At 40.4% G+C, this 14,835-nt stretch overlaps 1 protein-coding gene across 2 annotated transcripts; it reads left to right on the forward strand.

Moving 5' to 3' along the window:
* Positions 1–10,735: 10,735 nt before the first annotated feature.
* LOC144419847 (uncharacterized) lies at positions 10,736–14,702 on the forward strand. Of its 2 annotated transcripts, none has more exons than XM_078109954.1 (4): positions 10,736–11,760; positions 12,172–12,300; positions 13,360–13,472; positions 14,126–14,702. In XM_078109954.1, the coding sequence occupies exons 2-4, from the start codon at positions 12,252–12,254 to the stop codon at positions 14,651–14,653; spliced, it is 690 nt and encodes a 229-aa protein (XP_077966080.1). In that variant the 5' UTR covers positions 10,736–11,760; positions 12,172–12,251; the 3' UTR covers positions 14,654–14,702. The 2 variants fall into 2 exon arrangements, with proteins under 2 accessions (XP_077966080.1, XP_077966081.1); XM_078109955.1 differs by having other exon boundaries at positions 10,736–11,228.
* The last annotated feature ends 133 nt before the right edge of the window (positions 14,703–14,835 follow it).

Raw genomic sequence — 14,835 nt, forward strand, 5'->3', positions numbered from 1 at the left:
GGCCGAGGATGGGATGTTTGAGGAAGCTAGGGCAGTGTGTCGAGGATAGGAAAATTGAAGGGAGTTGGGCAGTATCGAGTATAGATAGGTAAGTAAGTAGATGGAGGTAGGGCAGTGGGTCGAGGACGGTTTTATGTGTCTTTAACGGAGTCATTTTGGCCCGCAAACGACAAAAGTTTGCCGACCTCTGGTTTAGACGTCAGAGCCAGTGAAGTTAAACAGTCATCCCATCACAAATCCGCCACCCATTGCCCTTTCCTATTCTCGATCCTCTGCCCTGTCTCCCTCGCCCAACTGCTCCACCTCCATCAACCGTCCTATCCTCGACAGACTGTCCTATTTCCCATCCTCTTCAACCTCTTTATCCTCGACTCATTGCCATATCTCCTTCAACTTTTCTTTCCTTCATCCACTGCACTATCTGCCTCAAACTTCCCATCCTCGACCCACTGTCGGACCTCCATCAAACGACGCTACACCACTCAGCCCCTAACCTAACGGCGCTACAATCACGACTAGATCGCCAAAAAGAACTCTACTATCTTGCGACCAACCTCCATGTGTTATACTGGTCGAGTATGTCAATGAGATGATTCAATCGTACGTCGACAAAACATGATTGACGGCATTCGTAAATGTAGGCTGGAATCTCAATTGGTAATCAATAACCATAATGAGTGTCTTAAAAATGTGCTACTAATTCAGCTACTGGTGGCCTCGGGTTTGAGGTGACTGTTTTTAAAATTTCGAAAGGTCATTCGATATCGACATGCCTGAGTTCATTTTCAGAAACTCATTCAATGTCCCTTGTATTTCCGTTCAAGACAAAACGATGAGGAAATAATAAAATATTTGCACGCTTAGTCATTTTCAATGAATGTTCTGCCATATTCTGTTGTGTATACAAATTTCTTTTACGTGACTGAGAAGGCTAAAAAGTCAAAACAGTCAAAAATATGAGTCGCTCAGTGAGTGTAATCCCTTCCAAACTATTTTAGAGCCATGAAATGTTTTGTCGTAGATAGCGTTACCAACTGCCCTTTAATTCAGCGTATAGTCCCAAAATTGAGCTTATCTTATCTGCAACTTAATGAAGTTGCAAAGGACGCAGTTAGTACGTTATCTTTGGCATCGCTTTTACTATAAAATGTTGAAAAAAAATACTTTATACCGACCAGAGCACTATTGCTTATCTTGGATCAGCATCATATCTGACACAAGACTCACGACATGGCCAATTATTAAGGGCATAAAACGGCCTGTTAAAATTTAGAAAACTGTTATTCCCAACAAAAAAAAATCAGTAACCCAATTAGTAAAACATTTTTAAACTGCCAATTAAGGTTATTGTTTGATATTTGAGATTCCAGCCTACATATACGAATGCTGTCAATTATGTTTTGTCGAAGTACGATTGAATCATCTCATTGGCATACACGACCAGTATAACCCATGGAAGATAGTAAAGTTCAGTGTGGCGATCGGGTCGTGAATAAAGCGCGGTTAGGTCAGGTACCGAATAGTATAGCACCGTAGGTCAAAGATAGGTAAGTTGTTGCAGATAGGGGAGTGGGTCTGAGGATAGCTAGGTTGAGGGAGATAGGACAGTAAGTCGGAAGGAGAGAGGTTGAGGGAGATAAAGCGGTGGTTCGAGAATGTGAAAGTTGGGGAGAAAGAGCAGAGGGTCGAGGATAGGAAAGTTGAGGGAGGTCGGGCAGTGTTTCATGGAGATAGGGCAGAGGGTCAGAGACAGTTTTAAGTGTTTAACGGAGTACTTTTGGCACGCAAACGAAAACAGTTTGCCGACCTCGGGTTTAGACTTCAGAGCCAGTGAAGTTACTGCCCTTTCTCCCTCTACCTTCCTATCCTCGGACCCACTTCCCTATCTGCAACAACTTACCTATCTTTGACCTACGGTGCTATACTATTCGGTACCTGACCTAACGGCGCTTTATTCACAACCTGATCGCCACACTGAACTTTACTATCTTGTGACCAACTTCCATGGGTTAAACTGGTCGTGTATGCCAATGAGATGATTCAATCGTACTTCGACAAAACATGATTGACAGCATTCGTATATGTAGGCTGGAATCTCAAATATTAAACAATAACCTTAATTGGCAGTTTAAAAATGTTTTACTAATTGGGTTACTGATGTTTTTTTTTGTTGGGAATAACAGTTTTATAAATTTTAACAGGCCGTTTTATGCCCTTAATAATTGGCCATGTCGTGAGTCTTGTGTCAGATATGATGCTGATCCAAAATAAGCAATAGTGCTCTGGTGGGTATAAAGTATTTTTTTTCAACATTTTATAGTAAAAGCGATGCCAAAGATAACGTACTAACTGCGTCCTTTGCAACTTCATGAAGTTGCAGATAAGATAAGCTCAATTTTGGGTCTATACGCTGAATTAAAGGGCAGTTGGTAACGCTAGCTACGACAAAACATTTCATGGCTCTAAAATAGTTTGGAAGGGATTAGACTCACTGAGCGACTCATATTTTTGACTGTTTTTGACTTTTTAGCCTTCTCAGTCACGTAAAAGAAATTTGTATATACAACAGAATATGGCAGAACATTCGTTGAAAATGACTAAGCGTGCAAATATTTTATTATTTCCTCATCGTTTTTCCTTGAACGGAAATACAAGCGAGCTTGAATGAGTTTCGGAAAATGAACTCAGGTATGTCGATATCGAATGGCATTTCGAAATTTTAAAAACAATCGCCTCAAACCCGACGCCATCAGTAGCTTATGTAGTAGCACATTTTTAAGCCACTCATTATGGTTATTGATTACCAATTGAGATTCCAGCCTACATTTACGAATGCCGTCAATCATGTTTTGTCGACGTACGTTTGACGATCGGGTCGTGAATAAAGCACCGTTAGTTCAGGTATCGAATAGTATGGCACCGTAGGTTAAAGATAGGTAAGTTGTGGCAGATAAGGCAAGAGATAGGACAGTAGGTCGAAAAGAGAGAGGTTGAGGGAGATAAAGCGGTGGTTTGAGGATGTGAAAGTTGGGGAGATAGAGCAGAGGGTCGAGGATAGGTAGGTGGCGTAGTGGGCCGAGGATAGGATGTTTGAGGGAGCTAGGGCAGTGGGTCGAGGATAGGAAAGTTGAAGGGGGTCGGGCAGTAGGTCGAGTATAGATAGGTAAGTAAGTAGATGGGGGTAGGGCAGTGGGTCGAGGACGGTTCCCAGTGTCTTTAACGGAGTCATTTTGGCCCGTAAACGACAAAAGTTTGCCGACCTCTGGTTTAGACGTCAGAGCCAGTGAAGTTAAACAGTCATCCCATCACAAATCCGCCACCCACTGCCCTTTCCTATTCTCGATCCTCTGCCCTGTCTCCCTCGCCCAACTGCTCCACCTCCATCAACCGTCCTATCCACGACAGACTGTCCTATTTCCCATCCTCTTCAACCTCTTTATCCTCGACTCATTGCCATATCTCCTTCAACTTTTCTTTCCTTCATCCACTGCACTATCTGCCTCAAACTTCCCATCCTCGACCCACTGTCGGACCTCCATCAACTTACTTATCTTCGACCCACGACGCTACACCACTCAGCCCCTAACCTAACGGCGCTACAATCACGACTAGATCGCCAAAAAGAACTCTACTATCTTGCGACCAACCTCCATGTGTTATACTGGTCGAGTATGTCAATGAGATGATTCAATCGTACGTCGACAAAACATGATTGACGGCATTTGTAAATGTAGGCTGGAATCTCAATTGGTAATCAATAACCATAATGAGTGGCTTAAAAATGTGCTACTAATTTAGCTATTGGTGGCCTCGGGTTTGAGGTGACTGTTTTTAAAATTTCGAAAGGTCATTCGATATCGACATGCCTGAGTTCATTTTCAGAAACTCATTCAATGTCCCTTGTATTTACGTTCAAGACAAAACGATGAGGAAATAATAAAATATTTGCACGCTTAGTCATTTTCAATGAATGTTTTGCCATATTCTGTTGTATATACAAATTTCTTTTACGTGACTGAGAAGACTAAAAAGTCAAAACAGTCAAAAATATGAGTCGCTAAGTGAGTGTAATCCCTTCCAAACTATTTTAGAGCCATGAAATGTTTTGTCGTAGATAGCGTTACCAACTGCCCTTTAATTCAGCGTATAGTCCCAAAATTGAGCTTATCTTATCTGCAACTTAATGAAGTTGCAAAGGACGCAGTTAGTACGTTATCTTTGGCATCGCTTTTACTATAAAATGTTGAAAAAAAATACTTTATACCGACCAGAGCACTATTGCTTATCTTGGATCAGCATCATATCTGACACAAGACTCACGACATGGCCAATTATTAAGGGCATAAAACGGCCTGTTAAAATTTAGAAAACTGTTAATCCCAACAAAAAAAAATCAGTAACCCAATTAGTAAAACATTTTTAAACTGCCAATTAAGGTTATTGTTTGATATTTGAGATTCCAGCCTACATATACGAATGCTGTCAATTATGTTTTGTCGAAGTACGATTGAATCATCTCATTGGCATACACGACCAGTATAACCCATGGAAGATAGTAAAGTTCAGTGTGGCGATCGGGTCGTGAATAAAGCGCCGTTAGGTCAGGTACCGAATAGTATAGCACCGTAGGTCAAAGATAGGTAAGTTGTTGCAGATAGGGGAGTGGGTCTGAGGATAGCTAGGTTGAGGGAGATAGGACAGTAAGTCGGAAGGAGAGAGGTTGAGGGAGATAAAGCGGTGGTTCAAGAATGTGAAAGTTGGGGAGAAAGAGCAGAGGGTCGAGGATAGGAAAGTTGAGGGAGGTCGGGCAGTGTTTCATGGAGATAGGGCAGAGGGTCAGGGACAGTTTTAAGTGTTTAACGGAGTACCTTTGGCACGCAAACGAAAACAGTTTGCCGACCTCGGGTTTAGACTTCAGAGCCAGTGAAGTTACTGCCCTTTCTCCCTCTACCTTCCTATCCTCGACCCACCGCCCTATCTCCCTCAACCGTCCTATCCTCGATCCACTGTCCTATTTCCCCTAAACTTCCTATCCCCTTCAACCTTTTTATCCTCGACTCATTGCAATATCTCCCTCAACTTTTTTTCCCTCTATCCACTACACTATCTGCCTCAAATTTCCCACCCTCGACCCACTTTCCGATCTCCATCAAGTTACTTATCTTCTACTTATCTTTGACCTACGACGCTATACCACTCAGCCCCTAACCTAACGGCGCCATAATCACGACTAGATCGTCAAAAAGAACTCCACCATCTTGCAACCAACTTCCATGTGTTATACTGGTCGAGTATGCCAATGAGATGATTCAAACGTACGTCGACAAAACATGATTGACGGCATTCGTAAATGTAGGCTGGAATCTCAATTGGTAATCAATAACCATAATGAGTGGCTTAAAAATGTGCTACTACATAAGCTACTGCTGGCGTCGGGTTTGAGGCGATTGTTTTTAAAATTTCGAAATGCCATTCGATATCGACAAACCTGAGTTCATTTTCCGAAACTCATTCAAGCTCGCTTGTATTTCCGTTCAAGGAAAAACGATGAGGAAATAATAAAATATTTGCACGCTTAGTCATTTTCAACGAATGTTCTGCCATATTCTGTTGTATATACAAATTTCTTTTACGTGACTGAGAAGGCTAAAAAGTCAAAAACAGTCAAAAATATGAGTCGCTCAGTGAGTCTAATCCCTTCCAAACTATTTTAGAGCCATGAAATGTTTTGTCGTAGCTAGCGTTACCAACTGCCCTTTAATTCAGCGTATAGACCCAAAATTGAGCTTATCTTATCTGCAACTTAATGAAGTTGCAAAGGACGCAGTTAGTACGTTATCTTTGGCATCGCTTTTACTATAAAATGTTGAAAAAAAATACTTTATACCCACCAGAGCACTATTGCTTATTTTGGATCAGCATCATATCTGACACAAGACTCACGACATGGCCAATTATTAAGGGCATAAAACGGCCTGTTAAAATTTATAAAACTGTTATTCCCAACAAAAAAAAACATCAGTAACCCAATTAGTAAAACATTTTTAAACTGCCAATTAAGGTTATTGTTTAATATTTGAGATTCCAGCCTACATATACGAATGCTGTCAATCATGTTTTGTCGAAGTACGATTGAATCATCTCATTGGCATACACGACCAGTATAACCCATGGAAGTTGGTCACAAGATAGTAAAGTTCAGTGTGGCGATCAGGTTGTGAATAAAGCGCCGTTAGGTCAGGTACCGAATAGTATAGCACCGTAGGTCAAAGATAGGTAAGTTGTTGCAGATAGGGAAGTGGGTCCGAGGATAGCTAGGTTGAGGAAGATAGGACAGTAAGTCGGAAGGAGAGAGGTTGAGGGGGATAAAGCGGTGGTTCGAGAATGTGAAAGTTGGGGAGAAAGAGCAGAGGGTCGAGGATAGGAAAGTTGAGGGAGGTCGGGCAGTGTGTCATGGAGATAGGGCAGTGGGTCGAGAACAGTTTTAAGTGTTTAACGGAGTACTTTTGGCACGCAAACTCCCTCAACCTTCCTATCCTCGACCCACCGCCCTATCTCCCTCAACCGTTCTATCATCGATCCACTGTCCTATTTCCCCCAAACTTCCTATCCCCTTCAACCTCTTTATCCTCGACTCATTGCCATATATCCCTCAACTTTTCTTTCCTCTATCCACTACACTATCTGCCTCAAAAAAAAAAAAAACGAAAAATTTTTGCCGACCTCGGGTTTAGACTTCAGAGCCAGTGAAGTTACTGCCCTTTCTCCCTCGACCTTCCTATCCTCGACCCACCGCCCTATCTCCCTCAACCGTCCTATCCTCGATCCACTGTCCTATTTCCCCCAAACTTCCTATCCCCTTCAACCTCTTTATCCTCGACTCATTGCCATATCTCCCTCAACTTTTCTTTCCTCTATCCACTACCCTATCTGCCTCAAATTTCCCACCCTCGACCCACTTTCCGATCTCCATCAAGTTACTTATCTTCGATCTACGACGCTATACCACTCAGCCCCTAAGCTAACGGCGCTACAATCACGACTAGATCGTCAAAAAGAACCCCACCATCTTGCAACCGACTTCCATGTGTTATACTGATCGAGTATGCCAATGAGATGATTCAAACGTACGTCGACAAAACATGATTGACGGCATTCGTAAATGTAGGCTGGAATCTCAATTGGTAATCAAAAACCATAATGAGTGGCTTAAAAATGTGCTACTACATAAGCTACTGATGGCGCCGGGTTTGAGGTAATTGTTTTTAAACTTTTGAAATGCCATTCGATATCGACATACCTGAGTTCATTTTCCGAAACTCATTCAATCTCGCTTGTATTTCCGTTCAAGGCAAAACGATGAGGAAATAATAAAATATTTGCACGCGTAGTCATTTCCAACGAATGTTCTGCCATATTCTGTGGTATATACAAATTTCTTTTACGTGACTGAGAAGACTGAAAAGTCAAAAACAGTCAAAAATATGAGTCGCTCAGTGAGTCTAATCCCTTCCAAACTATTTTAGAGCCATGAAATGTTTTGTCGTAGCTAGCGTTGCCAACTTCCCTTTAATTCAGCGCATAGTCCCAAAATTGAGCTTATCTTATCTGCAACTTAATGAAGTTGCAAAGGACGCAGTTAGTACGTAATCTTTGGCATTGCTTTTACTATAAAATGTTGAAGAAAAATACTTTATACGGACCAGAACACTATTGCTTATTTCGGATCAGCATCATATTTATCACGAGACTGACGACATGGCCAATTATTAGGGGCATAAAACGGCCTGTTAAAATTTAGAAATCTGTTATTCCCAACAAAAAACCATCAGTAGCCCAATTAGTAAAACATTTTTAAACTGCCAATTAAGGTTATTGTTTAATATTTGAGATTCCAGCCTACATATACGAATGCTGTCAATCATGTTTTGTCGACGTACGATTGAATCATCTCATTGGCATACACGACCAGTATAACCCATGGAAGTTGGTCGCAAGATAGTAAAGTTCAGTGTGGCGATCGGGTCGTGAATAAAGCGCCGTTAGGTCAGGTATCGAATAGTATGGCACCGTAGGTCAAAGATAGGTAAGTTGTGGCAGATAGGGCAGTGGGTCCGAGGATAAGTAGGTTGAGGGAGATAGGACAGTAGGTCGAAAAGAGAGAGGTTCAGGGAGATAAAGCGGTGGTTAGAGGATGTGAAAGTTGGGGAGATGGAGCAGTGGGTCGAGGATCGGATGTTTAAGGGAGCTAGGGCAGTGGGTCAGGGATAGGAAAGTTGAGGGAGGTCGGGCAGTAGGTCGACTATAGATAGGTAAGTAAGTAGATGGAGGTAGGGCAGTGAGTCGAAGACAGTTTTAAGTGTCTTTAACGGAGTACTTTTGGCCTGCAAACGACAAAAGTTTGCCGACCTCTGGTTTAGACTTCAGAGCCAGTGAAGTTAAACAGTCATCCCATCACAAATCCGCCACCCACTGCCCTTTCCTATTCTCGATCCTCTGCCCTGTCTCCCTCGCCCAACTGCTTAACCTTCCTATCCTCGACCCAGCGCCCGATCTCTCACCGTCCTATCATCGACCCACTGTCCTATTTCCCATCCCCTTCCTCCTCTTTATCGTACGTCGACAAAACATGATTGACGGCATTCGTAAATGTAGGCTGGAATCTCACTTGGTAAGCAATAACCATAATGAGTGGCTTAAAAATGTGCTACTAATTAAGCTACTGGTGGCATCGGGTTTGAGGTGACTGTTTTTAAAATTTTGAAAGGTCATTCGATATCGACATGCCTGAGTTCATTTTCAGAAACTCATTCGATGTCGCTTGTATTTCCGTTCAAGACAAAACGATGAGGAAATAATAAAACATTTGCACGCTTAATCAATTTCAACGAATGTTCAACCAATGAGATGATTCAATCGTACGTCGACAAAACATGATTGACGGCATTCGTAAATGTAGGCTGGAATCTCAATTGGTAATCAATAACCATAATGAGTGGCTTAAAAATGTGCTATTAATTAAGCTACTGGTGGCCTAGGGTTTGAGGTGGCTGTTTTTAAAATTTCGAAAGGTCATTCGATATCGACATGCCTGAGTTCATTTTCAGAAACTCATTCGATGTCGCTTGTATTTCCGTTCAAGACAAAACGATGAGGAAATAATAAAACATTTGCACGCTTAGGCAATTTCAACGAATGTTCTGTCATATTCTGTTGTACATACAAATTTCCTTTACGTGACTGAAAAGGCTGAAAAGTCAAAAACAGTCAAAAAATATAATTCGCTCAGTGAGTGTAATCCCTTCCAAACTATTTTAGAGCCATGAAATGTTTTGTCGTAGCTAGCGTTACCAACTGCCCTTTAATTCAGCGTATAGTCCCAAAATTGAGCTTATCTTATCTGCAACTTAATGAAGTTGCAAAGGACGCAGTGACTACGTTATATTTGGCATCGCTTTTACTATAAAATGTTGGAGAAAAATACTTTATACTGATCAGAGCACTATTGCTTATTTCGGATCAGCATCATATCTGTCACAAGACTCACAACATGGACAATTATTAAGGGCATAAAACGGCCTGTTAAAGTTTAGAAAACTGTTATTCCCAACAAAAAAAAAACATCAGTAGCCCAATTATTGTTTAATATTTGAGATTTCAGCCTACATATACGAATGCTGTCAATCATGTTTTGTCGAAGTACGATTGAATCATCTCATTGGCATACACGACCAGTGTAACCCATGGAAGTTGGTCACAAGATAGTAAAGTTCAGTGTGGCGATCGGGTCGTGAATAAAGCGCCGTTAGGTCAGGTACCGAATAGTATAGAACCGTAGGTCAAAGATAGGTAAGTTGGAGTTAGCAGGTAAGTTAGTACGTAATCTTTGGCATCGCTTTTACTATAAAATGTTGAAGAAAATACTTCATACGAATCAGCATCATATTGTCACAAGACTTACGACATTGCCAATTATTAAGGACATAAAACGGCCTGTTAAAATTTAGAAAACTGTAATTCCCAACAAAAATCCATCAGTAGCCCAATTAGTAAAACATTTTTAAATTGCCAATTAAGGTTATTGTTTAACATTGAGATTCCAGCCTACATATACGAATGCTGTCAATCATGTTTTGTCGACGTACGATTGAATCATCTCATTGGCATACACGACTAGTATAACCCATGGAAGTTGGTCGCAAGATAGTAAAGTTCATTGTGACGATCGGGTCGTGAATAAAACGCCGTTAGGGTATCTTGATAATAAATCCTGTATCGATCTAAACGGCAAGATGACAAATGCAATCACCAAAAAAGCGGGGCATAAGACAGCGATGTCCTCTGAGTATGTTGCTCTATGCAATAAGCGTCGAGCCCCTGGCAAGATCTGTGCAGATGAATACAAACATCCACGGTATCAAACTGGGTAAGTACGAAACTGGGTAAGGTCCATATCGTGTTGAATGATAGGAAATAGGAATCCCGTGAGAATAGTTATGGACGAAAAGATCGCCTCCGCACCAATGGCCAAGTACGACTCTGATTCAACGTATTTTTCATACAATAATTTTACACGAATGTACTGAACAGTACCGGTATCTAAAGTTGCTCAAACACTCCCAAAATTAGTAACAAAGCATGAAAATAATGTTTGGGGTCAAAGGTCAAACGTCCATTTTGCTCTAATTTGACGTATTTTTTATCCATTAATTCTGCGTAAAAACACCACCAAAATTAATGACAAAGTATGTCCATTTTGCTCTGGTTCAACGTATTTTTTATCCAATAATTTTACGCGGATGTACTGAACAGTACCGGTATCCAAAGTCGCACAAACACTCTCAAAATTAGCGACAAACTGTAGAAATAATGTTTGGGGTCAAAGGTCAAACGTCCATTTTTTCTCTGATTCAACGTATTTTTTATCCGATACCGGTAATTTTACGCGGATGTATTGAGAGGTATCTGATGTCAAAGTCAGTTGCACGCGAGTGCAGTTGTTTTGCACGTCGTGAGCTATAATTGCACGCCAGGAATTCTTATTTGCACGCGGGAATTTCTGATTGCACGCCCGATTTCTCGTTCAAAAAGGCCATGAAATCCAGACTGGTCAGTGGGTCGAGGACAGTTTTAAGTGTCTTTAACGGAGTCCTGAGGCTCCGTACGGAGCACTTTGAGAACCCAAAGTCTACGTAGTAGGATATAACAATGCGAACAACTAAGTACCGGTAACGAATGTTTCTCTGACTTTTGATCTCTTTAATTCTTCCTCTTTACACTCTACCATTGCAAAATTATTGGTACTTTTCTCAAGAATGGTTTTGCGAGTTTAGGACTTATATTTACCAAAACACAACTAAAATCTAACAAATAACACGCGAAAACCGACAAAACGAGGTAATATCACAACCACGAGAGACTGTCTGAATGGCAAAAGTATCTGAGCGCTTCTGAAACATTTATTGTTACTTCAATTTTGCACTTATGCTGATTGGTCAATGTTACGTCAGTAAATAAGGAAGTGTATACTCGGGGAAACATTCATAAAATATAATCAGATATTTATAAAGTTGTTATACATAAATACTCTGCACAGACGCGATTCTCATATTTATGGAAAATTTAAATTGTTTCGCGACCCAGAGCGGAGGACTCCGCGACCCAAATTTGGGTCGCGACCCCGTAGTTGCGGACCCCTGCTCTAGAACACTGGTTCTCAACCAGTGGGCCATGGCCTCTGGTCCACAGGAACATTTAAAGGTGGGCCATAGACCTATTAAAAATTGCTAGAGTTGCTGATAAAGTTGGTTAAATTTGATGGTAGTAGCAATGGATGCATAGTTAATGCTTTTTGCTGATTTTCATACCGTCTCGAATGGAGCCCAAACTGACTTTGCTTCAAGCTTGTTGATCACCAAACTTGCACACCTCCGTTGTGTCACCCAACCCGCAGGATCGCTCTTCTTGATTGAGAATTTACTCTAATCTTTATTATTCAAAGAATCAATAACACTTACTAACTTGGTGAAGCTTTTTAGGAATCTGCCCTAATATGGATGACAAATTAAATGTCATCTACAGTATCACAGTATTAAGGAAGCTTGATAACTATTGTTCATTGCAGCTTGATAAAAATACTCTCACATTCGATTAATCTTCTGTATTTCACAGTTCAACAGCAGCATAATTTGGGATCTCAGCGAGCATCCAGTCTATCAGATCTTGCTGCAACGGATCCTTCTGTGCAAAGTATGATGGAAAAGAGTTTATGGGATGCTGATGCAGGCATTACGTTATCAGGTAGATGTTGTTTGTTGCTCTTACTATTAACAGGGCAACTCATACAATCTAAAAATTTCTTAATTACTTCAATGAAAATAAAAACAAAATTTGTTTGAGTATGTTGTAAGCCTACCCAAAAGTTATGTTCCCTCTAGAACAGGGTTGTGCAACCTGTGGCCTGCGGGCCAAATGCGGCCCACAAGGGAAATTGTGTCACGGAAAAGTGCCAATTTTGAATGGTGTGCTGCCTGCGGAACGAGTTTTCAATTTAGTTTAATCTGGTATGTGCGAGTAATTACAATCCCTTTCCCTTGCAAAGCCAACACTTGAGTTCAATTTATTATCTATGCCTATGATAACAATGCTCTCACAGATAGCTTGTGCAAAACAAACAACTGAAATTTTATTGTGCATGCAACTACTGGAAAGCCTATGTTAAATGAAGGTTCGGCCAACGGTTTCACCCAGATATTTGTATCTGGCCCTCTTGTATAAGCAATTGCACACCCCTGTTTTAAAATATGAATTTTTTGCAACATTATCATGTAAAATTAAAATAGCTTAAGGAGTGTTACGGTACTACTTGGGAACTGACGTAAATGTGATGAAAAAAAAGAGATGCTTTTGATCGATGTTATGACAATGCCACTGTTTCATGCAATCATCTATGTTATCTGGATATTATTTTCTATTAAATTGAATTTTTTTTTTTCAAAATTGATCCAAATCGCTTTGATTTATTAAAATTCTGAAACTTACATCGCTGATGCTGGTAAACAGCTCGTTTGGCGCTTCATAAGTGTGTGTACTAATATGGAGGGAACTAATTTTGTTTGCCTACTTTACATCGAGTTGTATAAAGGGACGAAGGCTATGGGCAGTGGGTATATTCACTTGGCTAACACAGACAGTCCCCGAACTCGTAATCGAACTAAAATAAAAAAATTGGAATAAAATTATGGCCTAACTCTAACCTGGTACACACACTACGTGAGTACAGCTCTTTTAATATGCATAGTGACGACATCACAAAATCCATCAGTTTTAAATAGATTTTTTGATATGTTATTACCACAGGTGCCAACAAATACAGAAATATTAACCCAGCTGGTCAATCTCAGGCATTGGCTGAACAAAGCAAAGAACTTCTGCAAGAAAGCAAAGCCAAACATCAAGCCATGGTGGCTCAGGTAGCACGGGTGAAAATGATTTCTACTAATTTCAATAATTCTTTTTTTATTAATTTATATTAATTAAAAGACCTGTCTTGCATAGTATTTTGTTGTGTTCAGTTTTAATTGCATAATAATACATACTAATTTTTAAATAATTTTTCATTCAATTATAAAGAGTACAGCGCTTTTACGGGTGGCACGATGACGTAGCAGTTAAAGCTTTAGGCGTAATTGTGCTGGCATTGTAAATTACATATCTTGGGTACAAATCCCATGCCCCCACTTCACCCAGGGTGTAATAAGTAGAGTGAGCGGCGCTCCAGAAGTGTGTGTACCATTATGGAGGTAAATAATTTTGTTCGCCTACTCCACATCAAGTTGTGTAAAGGGACTGAAACCTATTGGCAGAGGATATATTGACCTGGCAAACAAACAGTCCCGAACTTAAAATAATGAAGATTGTAATAAAAATAATTCCCTAATTTTAACCTGGTACACATACTACTGGAGTACCGGCTAGGCAATGGCGAACCGGTAAGGTGCCGGTTCTGCCAAATAATAGTAGCTTCGAGCATATTAGATATCAGCATCTGCTTGTATAAAACCAGCAAAAGGACGTGAAAAATATATAATCAACAGATTACTTTCACATGGTTCATGATTTACAGGTTATTGATGGGTGGAGAGGAGAGACAGATATTGAGGTTAATAATGCAGGAAATTTTTACGATGAAGAAAGTTTTATTTCAAGTGGAGTTCAGTGCATTGAGCCACAGAGGAGAAATTTCCTCGATTCTTTAATGTGTGGATGGGATGAGGAAGAATGTGAAGAAACCACAGAGGATCAATGTTCAAAATTGTGCAGAATAGAAACAGTTTCAGCTTATAGATGGGAATCACCAAGAAACAATTCACCAGAAAAAAGTCTTTTCTATTACAGACTTGTAGAATCTTATGTTCCATTAAAATATTCCGTCACCAAATTTTGCCCATGCAGTAAAAAAGCAGTTGATGATTCTAAAGCTAGTTTGCCATCATCAAGTGAGAAAGGTTCCTTGACGGAAGATTGTAGACCGAAAGTTAAATCATGTATTAACCATGACTGCAAAGATATGAATGAAAAAGACCTAGTCAAGGGGAACGGTAGCATGCCAATTTCGATCATAAACGCCAAATCAGGCCAAAATCAAGAGTAGAAAATGTTTGGAATTCATACCATAAAACTGGTTCAAACAGTAGCAATCCATCCGCAAAATCATCAAAATCTCTAAAAAAAAATTCCAGAGAAAGTTCGGACAAATCATCGAATGAATTGAGCCTTGATACGTCTTCAAGTACAATGGTATATAAGAATGCCCTAGACTGGGCAAAAACGGGA

The sequence above is a fragment of the Styela clava genome, chromosome 2 (genome assembly GCF_964204865.1).
Source record: "Styela clava chromosome 2, kaStyClav1.hap1.2, whole genome shotgun sequence".
Taxonomy (NCBI): domain Eukaryota; kingdom Metazoa; phylum Chordata; class Ascidiacea; order Stolidobranchia; family Styelidae; genus Styela; species Styela clava.

Bases quoted from the DNA above. Each gene is read 5' to 3' on its own strand.
- LOC144419847 (XM_078109954.1), top strand. From the start codon at position 12,252: ATGATGGAAAAGAGTTTATGGGATGCTGATGCAGGCATTACGTTATCA. The intron at 12,301-13,359 runs GTAGATGTTGTT...TTATTACCACAG, and splicing joins TGCAGGCATTACGTTATCAG to GTGCCAACAAATACAGAAAT. The intron at 13,473-14,125 runs GTAGCACGGGTG...CATGATTTACAG, and splicing joins ATCAAGCCATGGTGGCTCAG to GTTATTGATGGGTGGAGAGG.